This window comes from Lipotes vexillifer, unplaced genomic scaffold (genome assembly GCF_000442215.2).
Source record: "Lipotes vexillifer unplaced genomic scaffold, Lipotes_vexillifer_v1.1 scaffold743, whole genome shotgun sequence".
Lineage (NCBI taxonomy): Eukaryota > Metazoa > Chordata > Mammalia > Artiodactyla > Lipotidae > Lipotes > Lipotes vexillifer.
Window position 1 is genome coordinate 760,487 of NW_006779070.1, and position 13,969 is coordinate 774,455.

At 41.2% G+C, this 13,969-nt stretch overlaps 1 protein-coding gene across 1 annotated transcript in view; it reads left to right on the forward strand.

The window, feature by feature from the left end:
- The first annotated feature begins 5,055 nt into the window (after window positions 1-5,055).
- The window catches only part of TMPRSS5 (transmembrane serine protease 5), a 65,014-nt gene continuing 56,100 nt past the window's right edge, over window positions 5,056-13,969 (forward strand). The window contains exon 1 of the mRNA XM_007452223.1: window positions 5,056-5,205. Within this exon, the coding sequence (XP_007452285.1) occupies window positions 5,056-5,205 (150 nt within the window). The remainder of the gene's footprint in view (window positions 5,206-13,969) is intronic.

Here is a 13,969-nt window from a genome sequence, read left to right on the forward strand (position 1 = left end):
TTGTTGTGTTTAATGTTGTCCCAGAGGTCTCTTAGGCTGTCTACATTTCTTTTCATTCTTTTTTTTTTTTAATTCTGTTCAGCAGCAGTGAATTCCACTATTCTGTCTTCCAGGTCACTTATCCGTTCTTCTGCCTCAGTTATTCTGCTGTTGATTCCTTCTAGTGTAATTTTCATTTCAGTTATTGTATTGTTCATCTCTGTTTGTTTGTTCTTTAATTCTTCTAGGTCTTTGTTAAACATTTCTTGCATCTTCTCGATCTTTGCCTCCATCCTTTTTCTGAGGTCCTGGATCATCTTCACTATCATTATTCTGAATTCTTTTTCTGGAAGGTTGCCTATCTCCACTTCATTTAGTTGTTTTTTGGGGGTTTATCTTGTCCCTTCATCTGGTACATAGCCATCTTCCTTTTCATCTTGTCTATCTTTCTGTGAATGTGGTTTTTGTTCCACAGGCTGCAGGATTGTAGTTCTTCTTGTTTCTGCTGTCTGCCCTCTCCAGGATAACTTTTAAATAAAATGGGCCATTAACCAAAACAGCCAGTCTCCCAACAAATCTAGACAAATAGGGCTTTACTAATATATGACCTTATTGTTACTGGAAGTGGTTTTCCATTTGGTTTTGTTATGATGATTATTATTTTGGGGTGGAGGCAGAAGGGTTTAAGTAACAAGCTTTTTTTTTTTTCTAAAACTAGGCAACCAAAAAGGCAAATCAAAGTACATTCTTCTTCTCAAAATCTATTTGGCTGTCTGCAGGAGTGAGCTCAGGAGTGAAGTGGTGAGAGGCAGGCCCTGGGGGCTGCTGAATGAACTCTCTCCTCTGGCCCAAGTCTGGCAGGAGACTCGAAGGGGAGGGCCTTCTGAGCTTAAATCTGGTCTCCAGTCAGAGAGAGAGGGAGAAAGAGCAAGTGTGTGATAAATATAGTGGGGCAGAAAGAACAGAGAAGGGAAGCATTCATCATCATATTCACAGAATCCCATAGAGGGTGTGGTAATATCAGGCTGTTGTCCACTTTGTAGTTATTTTACACAAGTGATTCATATCCATTATCATCTTTGTTGTTAGCTGGTCAGAATTTATACTGGTGACTGCACCTATTTGCTGAGGGGCCATGTGTGACCTGGATCTGTAGAGGCCAAAGACTATGTTTTCACATTTAATCCTAAGAACACTCCTTTGAGAAAGATACTACTGTCCTGATTTTACAGATGAGGAATCAAGGCACAGAGAGGTTAAGTGTCATGCCCAAGGGCACACAGGGGGTATTACAAAGTCAGGGTTCCAACCCAAGTTTGTTTGTTTGATTCCTCACCCAGGGGTCTTTCTGGCTCTCATGTGTCCCCAGATATATTAGTTGGTGAGGGCCGCTATAACAAAGCACCAGAAATTTGGTGGCTTAAATAACAGAAATGTATCATCTCATAGTCCTGGAGGCAAGAAATCTAAAATCAAGGTGTTGGCAGAATTGCTACCTTCTGAGGGCTGTGAGGGAAAGATCTGTTCCAGGTTTCTCTCCTTGGCCATCTTCTCTTCATGTCTCTTATATTGTCTTGCCTCTGTCCAAGATTCCCCCGCTTTTATGGACACCAGTCATATTGGATCAGGGCCCATCCTAATGACCTCATTTTAACTTGGTTACCTGTATAAAGACACTGTCTCCAAATAAGGTCACGGTCTGAGGCACTGGGGTTAGGATTTCAACATATGAAGTATTTTTTGGGGGGGGGGGGTTGTACAATTCAACCCATAACATCAGATAAATCACCTACAGGTCACACTATAGCTGCTGCATCTTAGATGCTTTGTTTACAGTGAGGCGACTTTTCCTATCACTCTATATTGTCTGTGACCATTCTGTTTAATCTGTTAACCAACAGCCATGAACATTGTCACCTTCCAAGTGGGCCTGCTCACTGGAGTGAGCTTGAGGTCAATAAAGCATTCAGCGGGCTCTAATTTAATTAGCCAAGTTAGTGGGACAGCTGCTTCATAACTCTGGCTCATGAACTGGCAGAGATCAGAGATGAGACTGGCAGAGCTCTTTGTTGATCCCAGGCATCCCTGATGCAGCTCCAAGCCCTAAGAACTTCGCTCCTGTTCTGGCAGGAAACGAGAGGGAAGATGAACTGGCATTTGGAATTTCCTACCCTGGATGTATCTTTTAAAAGTATATGGGAACCACAGTCAAAGTCAAGGCCCTGCATTTTCATCTGCCTCTTTCCTCATCTTGCCACATAGCAAGTCCGTTCTCTTCCATAATTTAAAAGGTTTCTGAAAATCCCCTCCAACTGGATTTGTCAGCTGCTTCCACCCTGCCTGTCCAAGCTGGCCAAGTTCTTCAAGCCTCTTCCTGTCTCCCCCACCTAAACCCCAGCCCTAGACCTGCCTCTTAGTCCAAGGGCACTGATGTTGTCAGTCTTTCTGTGGTCTTTCCAGGTCTGTGGGAGGCAGCCCTGGAGAGGGGGGAGAGAGCTCTGGATCTAAAGTCATAAGATTCTGGCTTACCTGTTGCCCCCGTCACTTGGCCCACCAGCGTGACCTTGGAGTGGTCAGAATGGCCATAATCAAAAAAATCTACAAACAATAAATGCTGGAGAGGGTGTGGAGAAAAGGGAACCCTCTTGCACTGTTGGTGGGAATGTAAATTGATGCAGATACTATGGAGAACAGTATGGAGGTTCCTTAAAAAACTAAAAGTAGAATTACCAGATGACCCAGCAGTCCCACTACTGGGCATGTACCCTGAGAAAATCATAATTCAAAAAGAGTCATGTACCACAATGTTCACTGCAGCACTATTTACAATAGCCAGGACATGGAAGCAACCTAAGTGTCCATCGACAGATGAATGTCTAAAGAAGATGTGTCACATATATACAATGGAGTATTACTCAGCCATAAAAAGGAACAAAATTGGGTCATTTGTAGAGATGTGGATGGACCTAGAGACTGTCATACAGAGTGAAGTAAGTCAGAAAAAGAAAAACAAATATCGTATATTAACGCATATATGAGGAATCTAGAAAAATGGTATAGATGATCTTATTAGCAAAGCAGAAATAGAGACACAGACATAGAGAACAAAGATATGGATACCAAGGGGGAAAGTAGGGGGAGATGAATTGGGAGATTGGGATTGACATATATACACTATTGACACTATGTATAAAATAGATAACTAATGAGAACATACTGTATAGTGCAGGGAACTCTACTCGATGCTCTGTGGTGACCTAAACAGGAAGGAAATCCAAAGAAGGGGGAGATATGTGTATTCAGATAGCTGATTCACTTTGCTGTATAGTAGAAACTAATACAACGTTGTAAAGCAACTGTACTCCAATAAAAATTACTTAAAAATATAACAACAAAAAAAAATGGAGATAGAAGTCCCTTCTTAGCTTACCTCCCAGGGTGGTCATGTAAACAAAATAAACTTCAAAGGAGCTGTCTCCACACACGATGATGTAAAAACAAAGAAAAATCTGATTTTGCAGATGTACAATATGACATATTACTGGGGCCATTTTGTTGACTCTGTTCTGCGTGTGTGTGTCTGCGTTGGTCTGTGAATTCCAAGAGTAGAGAACTTTGCTCAGTGCCCCAGCCCCATTGCATGCAGTCAGCCATTGATGGGCTTTGGATAATTGATGAAAGCCAGTCTTGGAGAAGAAAGAAAAGACCAGTGAGTGCCAAAGTGGGTATCAAAGAAAGTTGCACATGGAGAGAGTGACTTATTTTCTCTGCTCGAGATTTTACAGTCACGTCAGTCATTAAACATTGATTTAAAGTGTTAGTTATTGCTGACCTGGAGCAGATGTTTAGGAAATTACTTTTAATCAACCACATAACTGATATTTTTTGCTACTCCTTTGTGTCTTAATTAAAGCAGATGAAAAATGCCCTTTGTGTCCAATAGTGACAGCACTGACTCACCATGTGGGGAGTTCTTCTCACAGTCCATATTCAGCTGAGCATTTCATAAGTTTAGGTCTTCAGATATAAATTTGAACAGCTCCCAAAGTAAATGGCTTTTTTTTTTAATGGCTTTTAAACAAAGTGAAAAAGAAGTCTTTGCTAAATGAAATGAGCAATTTGGGGGGTCACTTTTATTTACAGTATGTAAATTACAAACTTGATATTTTATTTCTGAGCTTGAGAAATCGTTCAGGAACAATGGATGGTTCTTTGTAGACTTCGAAATCATTTCCTAGAATATGGGTTGGGTCATTTTTTTTGTCTGAAGATTTGAACAAGGGTGGTTTTGTTTCTCTTTCCTCCTAGGAATGCAGGATCCCACATGGGGAGAGAGAGCTGCTTTCCTGTCCTTCCCACTCTTCAGGGCTGCCTTAGTGGCTGATGAGGGAGAGTGCAGAGCAGGGACAGAATGGGACTGTGATGTGTTGGTTACTGGGCCTGGTGCTAGGAATAACTATATTTATACAAAAAAGAAGCCATTAATTTTGGATTTGGGGGATGAGAGGAGAAGTTTTGTGATAGGTTAGCAGTTGAGCTATATCTTGAAGCACCAGCAGTTTTCCAATTATGAAAACATGAGGGAAGCATAGCCTAAGCAGAGACATGGGGGTGGGAGTGGAGGTTCTGCTTAAGGAATATTCTAGGATTTTGATTGTAGTTGGAATATAGGGTCCAGGGAAGGAAGGATGCAATGAAACATGAGGCCAGAAAGATTAGTTTGAGATTAGATCATGAGGTGCATTGAATAGTTAGCCTAAAGAATTTGAATTTGATCCTGCAGGCAATGGGGAGTCAGTGAAGGCTTATGCAAGGAGCAGAGTGGTCTGGCCTGACCTTTGTTTAGGAAGGAAACCTGGTAGCCACTTGGAGGATGGATTGTGAGGGGGAAAGAAGGGAGGCAGGGAGATTGCTTAGGAGGCGAGGGATCACAGGAGTCTGAACTAAGGCAGTAGGGTAGAACCTTCCTGGCTGGGCAGGACGGTGGAGGGGAGGAAATAAAATTGGCAACTACACATGTTGATTGGTTGATTGCTGCAACAAATCTTTACTGAGTACTTACCATGTGCTAGACACATGTGCAGCTGTGAGGACAAAGATGAAGAGGACAGGGTCCCTGATGTTGAGGACTTGCCACTGAGTAACCCTCACATGTCACATGTGCGCGTGGTGCATGGGCTGCTAGAGGGGCGATCCAGGGTGGGGACTGTCTGGGGTGTTGGGAAGGTAGAGGGACATTTGACTTGGGTCTTAAAGGATGGTGGCAAGCTGATCATGTCCCTGGGCTGCTTTTTAAAAATGATTGCCATTGCTCTGGGGATAAGGACCGATCTTTACCTTGGCTCTAAAGGCTCTGCCTAATCTGGCCTACCCACCGCTCCAGCCTCTGCTCATCTCTTCTCTTCATTCACCCACTCTGGCTTCTTTCAGTCCCTTGAGGGCACCTCACTCCCTCCTGCCACAGGGAATTTGCCTGTTGCCTTTGCTTGGAGCACTCTTGCCACCCCCAGATCCCAGCCCAATCGCCCCTTCCTTGGAGAAGGCTTTGCTGAGTCTTCAGACTCAGTCATATGCCTGTTACATGCTCTCATTAGCACCTCGTACCTCTCATAGCACTTCTTCGGAGCTGTAACTGTGCACTTTCTGTGGTCCTTTGATTCATGGGGATCTCCTCCCACTAACTGGCAAACTCCAACCAGGCAGGGATCGTGTCTGGTTTTGCTCAGCATTGTATCTTTGGTGTTTGCACAGTGCCTGGCACATAGTACATTCTTAATAAATATACATTGGCTGACTGATGGACTAAAATAATTAACTAGTAAAAGGGGGAAGGGTATTTCAGGAATAGGGGACAGCATGAACACAGGTGCTGTGGTTTAGTCTAAGAAGGACTAGTGACTGGCTTAAGGGGAGGAAAAAGATGAGGCTAGAAAAGTATGTTGGGTAAACTTGGAAAGAACCCTCCGTGCTATGCTAAGGACACCCTGGGTGCAAGTTAGGTGCTCCCACCACACCCTGTTCTTCCCCATCAGAGACTGCACTCTTATTGTTGGCTTGATGGAGCTAGACTATAAATTCCTTGAGGGCAGGGGCTCTGCCTGACTCATTCATTAATGTAACTCCAGAATCTAGAACAGTGCCTGGCACTTGGTAGGACCAACAAACACTTGCTGAATTAATGAATGAGTAAATGAATGAATGCTGTTATCATGGGAGCTTGGGGAGCCATGGAAGGTTTTTCATCTATTTAGACTTGCTCTAGGAAATGTTACTTTGGCAGCATGGTAGAAAAAAGAATGGTCCATTTTCATTTATTTTATCCTTCCATATTGATACTTGAGCATCTGGATAGGCTGAAAAGAAGTAAAGGTACAGACTGATTAGAATGGAATAGACTGGAGGCAGGAGATCAACTGGGTGGCTGTTACAGTCATTCTGGGGAAGATCCTGGTGGCTGGTCATGCAGGGGGCTGTGGGTTTGGGAGAGGGGTAGATTTGAGAGATGACCAGTTTGAATGACTGATGGAAAGTGAGGAGTTAGGAGCAGGCAAAGATGAGCCCAAGATATTCCAGATTTCTACTTGCCAAGAAAAATTCAAACTTCTTGCCAGTGGGGTCTTGCTGGAGAGGGAAGGGGGCAGTGAGGGGAGAAGACTGAGTAGGTGTCACCACCAGGCCCTTTAGGGCCCTTCTGAGGGGCTGCCCTCCACACTTCCTTGGGCATCCCCTATTCTAGACTTCGGTCAGAATAACAAGACAGAAGAGAGTGCTCAGAGACAGTATCCTAATGAGTAAGCAGCTGATTACCATATGAGACCACAGAGATTTCTTTTCCTTCTAAATATACTTTATCCATTTCTTTGTATCCAAAGCAAGCAATATGGCAACAGACACTTGGGGTTTCTTCACTGCTTATCGATATGCAGTAATGGTCTGGAATAAGGTAACTGGATCTAGCGTTTTCCCAGTTTTCACTCATTAAAGCTTCCCTCTTATTAGACTTAGGAGTCTAATAAGAGTCATTCATTTCTTCATTGAGAAAACCACTCTACAGAGGGCTGGATGGAAAGAGTATGTGCCTGGGCCTCATTAGGCTGTGGGATGGCAGTAGAGGGTCTGGTGGCTTGAACTAACCTCAGTGGGATGACCCAAACAGAACTTGAAGGAGGTGGGGGCTGTTTGAGGGGATCCGGGGGTACCATGCATACATGCTACAGATAGACTGGATGAGGATGGGTGATGCATTGTTGGTAGACAAAGCCAAAGAAGGGAGTGGGATGGGACTGAGGGGGATGTACAGAGTGTTCCAGAATCTCCAGACTGCATCTTACACCATGCATGCTTTCCACCTGGAGCACTAACATTTCCGTCTCCAGAGGATAAAGAGAGAGTGATTATGGAGGCTGTTTAAGCAAGTCTGAAAACTGTATGGGAGGCAGTCAGAGAAGATCACGGGCAGGCTTAAATCCACAAACAAGGATTGAAGCTGTCATTCACTGGCAGACACAAAGGGGAGATCATGATCACGATGGAACTCCATAGGCACTGGCCAGAGCTGTGGTCCACAGGCGGAATTTCTTCTCTCTAAGCCTGCCTGCTTAGTGAAAAAGTGGCTTGTGGGGGCATGTATGGGAGTGGGGAAGACCCTGGACCAGGTGTCAGGAGACTTGGGCTTGGATGGCCTCCAATATGCTGTGGCTTGTTCACCTTTCAGAGCATCAGTTTTCTCCTCTGATAGGAGAGATGGTAGATTCAGTGGTCTCTTTAAAAGAACTTTATAGAGTCATTTTCACAATGTTGATTCTTCCAATCCAAGAACATGGTATATCTCTCCATCTGTTTGTATCATCTTTAATTTCTTTCATCAGTGTCAAAATTTTCTGCATACAGGTCTTTTGTCTCCTTGGGTAGGTTTATTCCTAGATATTTTATTCTTTTTGTTGCAATGGTAAATGGGAGTGTTTTCTTAATTTCACTTACAGATTTTTCATCATTAGTGCATAGGAATGCCAGAGATTTCTGTGCATTAATTTTGTATCCTGCTACTTTACCAAATTCATTGATTAGCTCTAGTAGTTTTCTGGTAGCATCTTTAGGATTCTCTATGTAGAGTATCATGGCATCTGCAAACAGTGACAGCTTTACTTCTTCTTTTCCGATTTGGATTCCTTTTATTTCTTTTTCTTCTCTGATTGCTGTGGCTAAAACTTCCAAAACTATGTTGAATAATAGTGGTGAGAGTGGGCAACGTTGTCTTGTTCCTGACCTTAGTGGAAATGCTTTCAGTTTTTCGCCATTGAGGATGATGTTGGCTGTGGGCTTGTCATATACGGCCTTTATTATATTGAGGAAAGTTCCCTCTACACCTACTTTCTGCAGGGTTTTTATCATAAATGGGTGTTGAATTTTGTCAAAAGCTTTCTCTGCATCTATTGAGATGATCATATGGTTTTTCTCCTTCAATTTGTTAATATGGTTAATCACATTGATAGATTTGCATATATTGAAGAATCCTTGCATTCCTGGAATAAACCCCACTTGATCATGGTGTATGATCCTTTTAATGTGCTGTTGGATTCTGTTTGCTAGTATTTTGTTGAGGATTTTTGCATCTATGTTCATCAGTGATATTGGCCTGTAGTTTTCTTTCTTTGTGACATCCTTGTCTGGTTTTGGTATCAAGGTGATGGTGGCCTCGTAGAATGAGTTTGGGAGTGTTCCTCCCTCTGCTATATTTTGGAAGAGTTTGAGAAGAATAGGTGTTAGCTCTTCTCTAAATGTTTGATAGAATTCGCCTGTGAAGCCATCTGGTCCTGGGCTTTTGTTTGTTGGAAGATTTTTAATCACAGTTTCAATTTCAGTGTTTGTGATTGGTCTGTTCATATTTTCTATTTCTTCCTGATTCAGTCTTGGCAGTTTGTGCATTTCTAAGAATTTGTCCATTTCTTCCAGATTGTCCATTTTATTGGCATAGAGTTGCTTGTAGTAATCCCTCATGATTTTTTGTATTTCTGCAGTGTCAGTTGTTACTTCTCCTTTTTCATTTCTGATTCTATTGATTTGAGTCTTCTCCCTTATTTTCTTGATGAGTCTGGCTAATGGTTTATCAATTTTGTTAATCTTCTCAAAGAACCAGCTTTTAGTTTTATTGATCTTTGCTATTGTTTCCTTCATTTCTTTTTCATTTATTTCTGATCTGATTTTTATGATTTCTTTCCTTCTGCTACAAAAAAACAAACAACCCAATCCAAAAATGGGCAGAAGACCTAAATAGACATTTCTCCAAAGAAGATATACAGATTGACAAGAAACACATGAAAGAATGCTCAGCATCATTAATCATTAGAGAAATGCAGATCAAAACTACAATGAGGTATCACCTCACACCAATCAGAATGGCCATCATTAAAAAATCTAGAAACAATAAATTCTGTAGAGCATGTGGAGAAAAGGGAACCCTCTTGCACTGTTGGTGGGAATGTAAATTGATACAGCCACTATGGAGAACAGTATGGAGGTTCCTTAAAAACCAAAAATAGAACTACCATACGACCCAGCAATCCCACTACTGGGCATATACCCTGAGAAAACCATAATTCAAAAAGAGTCATGTACCAAAATGTTCATTGCAGCTCTATTTACGGTAGCCAGGACGTGGAAGCAACCTAAGTGTCCATCATCAGATGAATGGATAAAGAAGATGTGACACATATATACAATGGAATATTACTCAGCCATAAAAGAAACGAAATTGAGATATTTGTAGTGAGGTGGATGGACCTAGAGTCTGTCATACAGAGTGAAGTAAGTCAGAAAGAGAAAAACAAATACCGTATACTAACACATATATATGGAATCTAAGGGAAAAAAAAGTTCATGAAGAACCTAGGGGTAAGACGGGAATAAAGACACAGACCTACTAGAGAATGGACTTGCAGACACGGGGAGGGGGAAGGATAAGCTGGGACAAAGTGAGAGAGTGGCATGGACATATACACTACCAAACATAAAATAGATAGCTAGTGGGGAGCAGCCGCATAGCACAGGGATATCAGCTTGGTGCTTTGTGACCACATAGAGGGGTGGGATAGGGAGGGTGGGAGGGAGGGAGATGCAAGAGGGAAGAGATATGGGAACATATGTATATGTATAACTGATTCACTTTGTTATAAAGCAGAAACTAACACTTGTAAAGCACTGTAAAGCAATTATACTCCAATAAAGATGTTAAAGGAAAATAGAATTTTATAGGTCTGAGAATTCTGTATAACTTGCACGTGGGTCTTTCCATTTGGGTGGAGGAGAAAGATCACAGTGTTATCTGTCTGGAGGTGTCAGAGCACAGCTGAAGGGCAGTTGCAAAAGGCCCTTGTTGTTTTTGAGAGTAGTGGCTGAAGAAGGAGAGAAAGCAAGGGTCTCAATGCTCAGGAGTTGAGGCTCATCCGTAGAGGCGGTACTAGGGAGTCAGGGAGTATCAGTGGGGAGGAGGCCAGGGAGCAGGGACAGGACTAAGGTGAGACTGCATCTGAATTACCAGGGGAAGACCACAGAGGGGTTCTGCTTCAGCTGGTTTCCGATAAGGCACACTAGGGCACGTGATTTAAGAAGGCATCACTCTTAAGGTAATCAAGGGCTGACAGTCCATTTGCTAGTGAGTGCCTCCTTAAATTTCGAACCCTAGGCTCCTGCTACCTCACTCTAGAGGTGGATATTCTGTCCAAACCAGGGAAATGGCCAGGGCAACCCAGAATGGCTCATCTTGGTTGGAAGGAGTATCAGAGAGATAAAGAAGAGAGACTTCTTGGACAGCCAGGCAGAGACAACAGCCAGGAAGAGGCTAACCTCAGTTTAATCTAGAATCACTCTTTTAAAAAATGTCTTATTAAGGTATAATTGTCCAATAAAATTGTAAGATATTTAAAGTGCACCTCATGATTTGCTATCTGTATCTTCCGTCTAGTTCATTAATACATCTATCACCTCATATATTTACCTTTTCATTTTTTGGTGAGAACATTTAAGTTCCATTGTCTCAGCCAATTTCAGTTATATATTACATCATTATAAGCTATAGTCATCCATGTTATAACTTACATTAATTATAAGAGGAATAAGATGCTCAGACCTTATTCATTGTATAACAGAAATTTTGTACACTTTTACTAAACTCTCCCTATTTCTCCCACCCCCAGACTGGAATCACTTTTCTACTCTGTTTCTGAGTTTGACTTTTTATTTAGATCCCACATGTAAGCGATACCATGCAGTGTTTGTCGTTCTCTGTCTGGCTTATGTCACTTAGCATAATGCCCTCAAGGTCCATTCCTGTTGTTGGCAAATGTCAGGATTTCCTTCTTTCTCATGGCTGAGTAATATTCCATTATATATATAGACCACATCTTCAGTATCCATTCATCCATTGATGGACACAGGTTTCTCCACATCTTGGCCACTGTGACTAATGCTGCAATGAACATGGGAGTGCAGACATGTCTTCCATATCCTGTTTTCATTTCCTTTGGATATATATCCAAAAGCAGGACTGCTGGATCATATGGTAGTTCTATTTTCAATTTTTTGAGAAACCTCCATACCGTTTTCCATAGTGGCTGCACCAATTTGCATTTCTGCCAACAGTGCACAAGTGTTCCATTTTCTCCACATCCTCGCCAACACTTGTTATCTCTTGTCTTTTTGATGCTTGCCATTCTAACAGGTGTGAAGTGATATCTTATTGTGGTTTTGATTTGTATTTCCCTGATGATTAGTGATGTGGAACACCTTTTCATGTACCTGTTGGCCATCTATATGTCTTCTTTGGAAAAATGCCTATTCAGATCCTCTTCCCACTTTAAAATTGGATTTTTGTTCCTTGGCCATTGAGTTGTATGAGTTCTTGTATATTTTGCACATTAACCTCCTATTAAATATATGATTTGCAAATTTTTCTCCCATTCTACATGTTGCCTTTTCATTTTATTGATGGTTTCTTTTGCTGTGCAGAGCCTTTTAATTTTATGTAGTCCCACTTGTTTATTTCTGCTTTTGTTGCCTTTACTTTTGGTGTCAAATCCAAAAAATCATTGCCAAGACCAGTGTCAAGGAGCTCACTCCCTGTGTTTTCTTCTAGGAGTTTTACAGTATCAGATCTTAAATATAAGTCTATAATAAATTTTAAGTAAATTTTCCTGTATGGTGTACGGTAAGGGTCTGGTTTCATTCTTTTACATGTAGCTGTCCAGTTTTCCCAACATTTTTTATTGAAGTGACTACCTTTCCTCATTGTATATTCTTGCCTCCTTTGTCACAGATGAATCGACCATGGGTTTATTGCTGGGCTGTCTATTCCGTTCCACTGATCTATGTGTCTGTTTTTATGCCAGTGCTATACTGTTTTGATTACTATAGCTTTGTAATATAGTTTAAAATCCAGTTTCGTTCTTCTTTCTGAAGATTGCTTTGACTATTTGAGAGTCTTTTGTAGTTCTGTACAAATTTTAGGATTGTTTGTTCTATTCCTGTGAAAAATACCATTGGAATTTTGATAGGGATTGTGTTGACTCTGTAGATTGCTTTGGGTAGTATGGACATTTTAACAATGTTAATTCTTCCTATCCATGAGCACAAAATATCTTTCCATTTATACAATTTCTTGTATCAATATCTTATGGTTTTCAGTGTACAGGTCTTTCACCTCCTTGGTTAAATTTATTCCTAGGCATTTTATTCTTTTTGATGCAATTGTAAATGACATCATTTTCCTAATTTCTCTTTCTGATAGCTATTAGTCTATGGAAACACAACAGATTTTTGTTTATTGATTTTGTATCCTGAAACTTTACTGAATTCATTTATTTTAACAGCTTTATGATGGAATCTTTAGAGCTTCCTAGATATCCTATCATGTCATCTGCAAATAATGACAGTTTTTACTTCTTCCTTTCCAAGTTGGTTGCCTTTAATTATTTTTTTGCTTGCCCAGTTTGACTTGACTTGACTTCCAATATTATGTTGAATAAAAGTGGCAATAGTGGGCATCCTTGCCTTGTTCCTTATCTTCGAGGAAAACTTTATAGCTTTACACCATTGAGTATGATGTTAGCCGTGGTCTGTCATTTTTCTCTAATAAACTCTTCCCATATTGTTATAAGCCTTTGGTTAATTTCCAGAGTTCTAAAAAAGTTGATCCTGGCAAATTTTTTGCAGTTTTCTCATTGCTATGGAGGAGACAATTTAGGGGGGACTTTGCCCATTTTCACTGACATCTCTGCGCTATATTTGAAATGCCCTTCTATGTGATTGCCTTGTCATTTCTCAAAACTGAGCTCAAATGTCTCCTCCATTGTGAAGGCTTCTCTGGGTCCTCTGAGCAAAGGAGTCAGCTATTCCTTTATTCTCCTATACCTCTGTGTTCAAGCTTCTGTTATTTCACTTTTTACAAAAACAAAAAACAAAAAACAAAAAAACCCCAGTTCTTTATATCTGTTCCTGTCTCTCCTCCCAGCCTGCAAGCTCCTAGCCTGTGACTTATTCATTCCCCATGCCCAGGCTAGTTCCTGACACATAGTACGTATACAGATTTGTAGGCTGAAGAGTATTGTCCTAGGAGACCTCAGCACTTAGCCAAGAGCTTCTCAGCTCCAGCCACCATGTTCTCCACCTGCATAACTCATAGCTGACCTCTATCCCTTCATTGTGAGCGAGGTTCAACAGTAATCATTAATAATAATAGCAGCTAATATTTACTGAATAGAGACTATGTAGATACTAGCTATAAAGCTAAGAATTTTATATTCAATAGCTCATTTAATTCCAGCATAAACCCTATGAGGTAGGTAATATTATCATAACTTTACAGGTAAGGCTGAGTAAGGGAAGTGGCAGAACTAGGGTTGGATGAAGGCCTGACTCTAAAGCCCCTGTTCTTAACTGTCTCATCTGAGGGATCTACGAGAGGCATTTGGAGGAAGGGGAGCCACACCACTCTTTC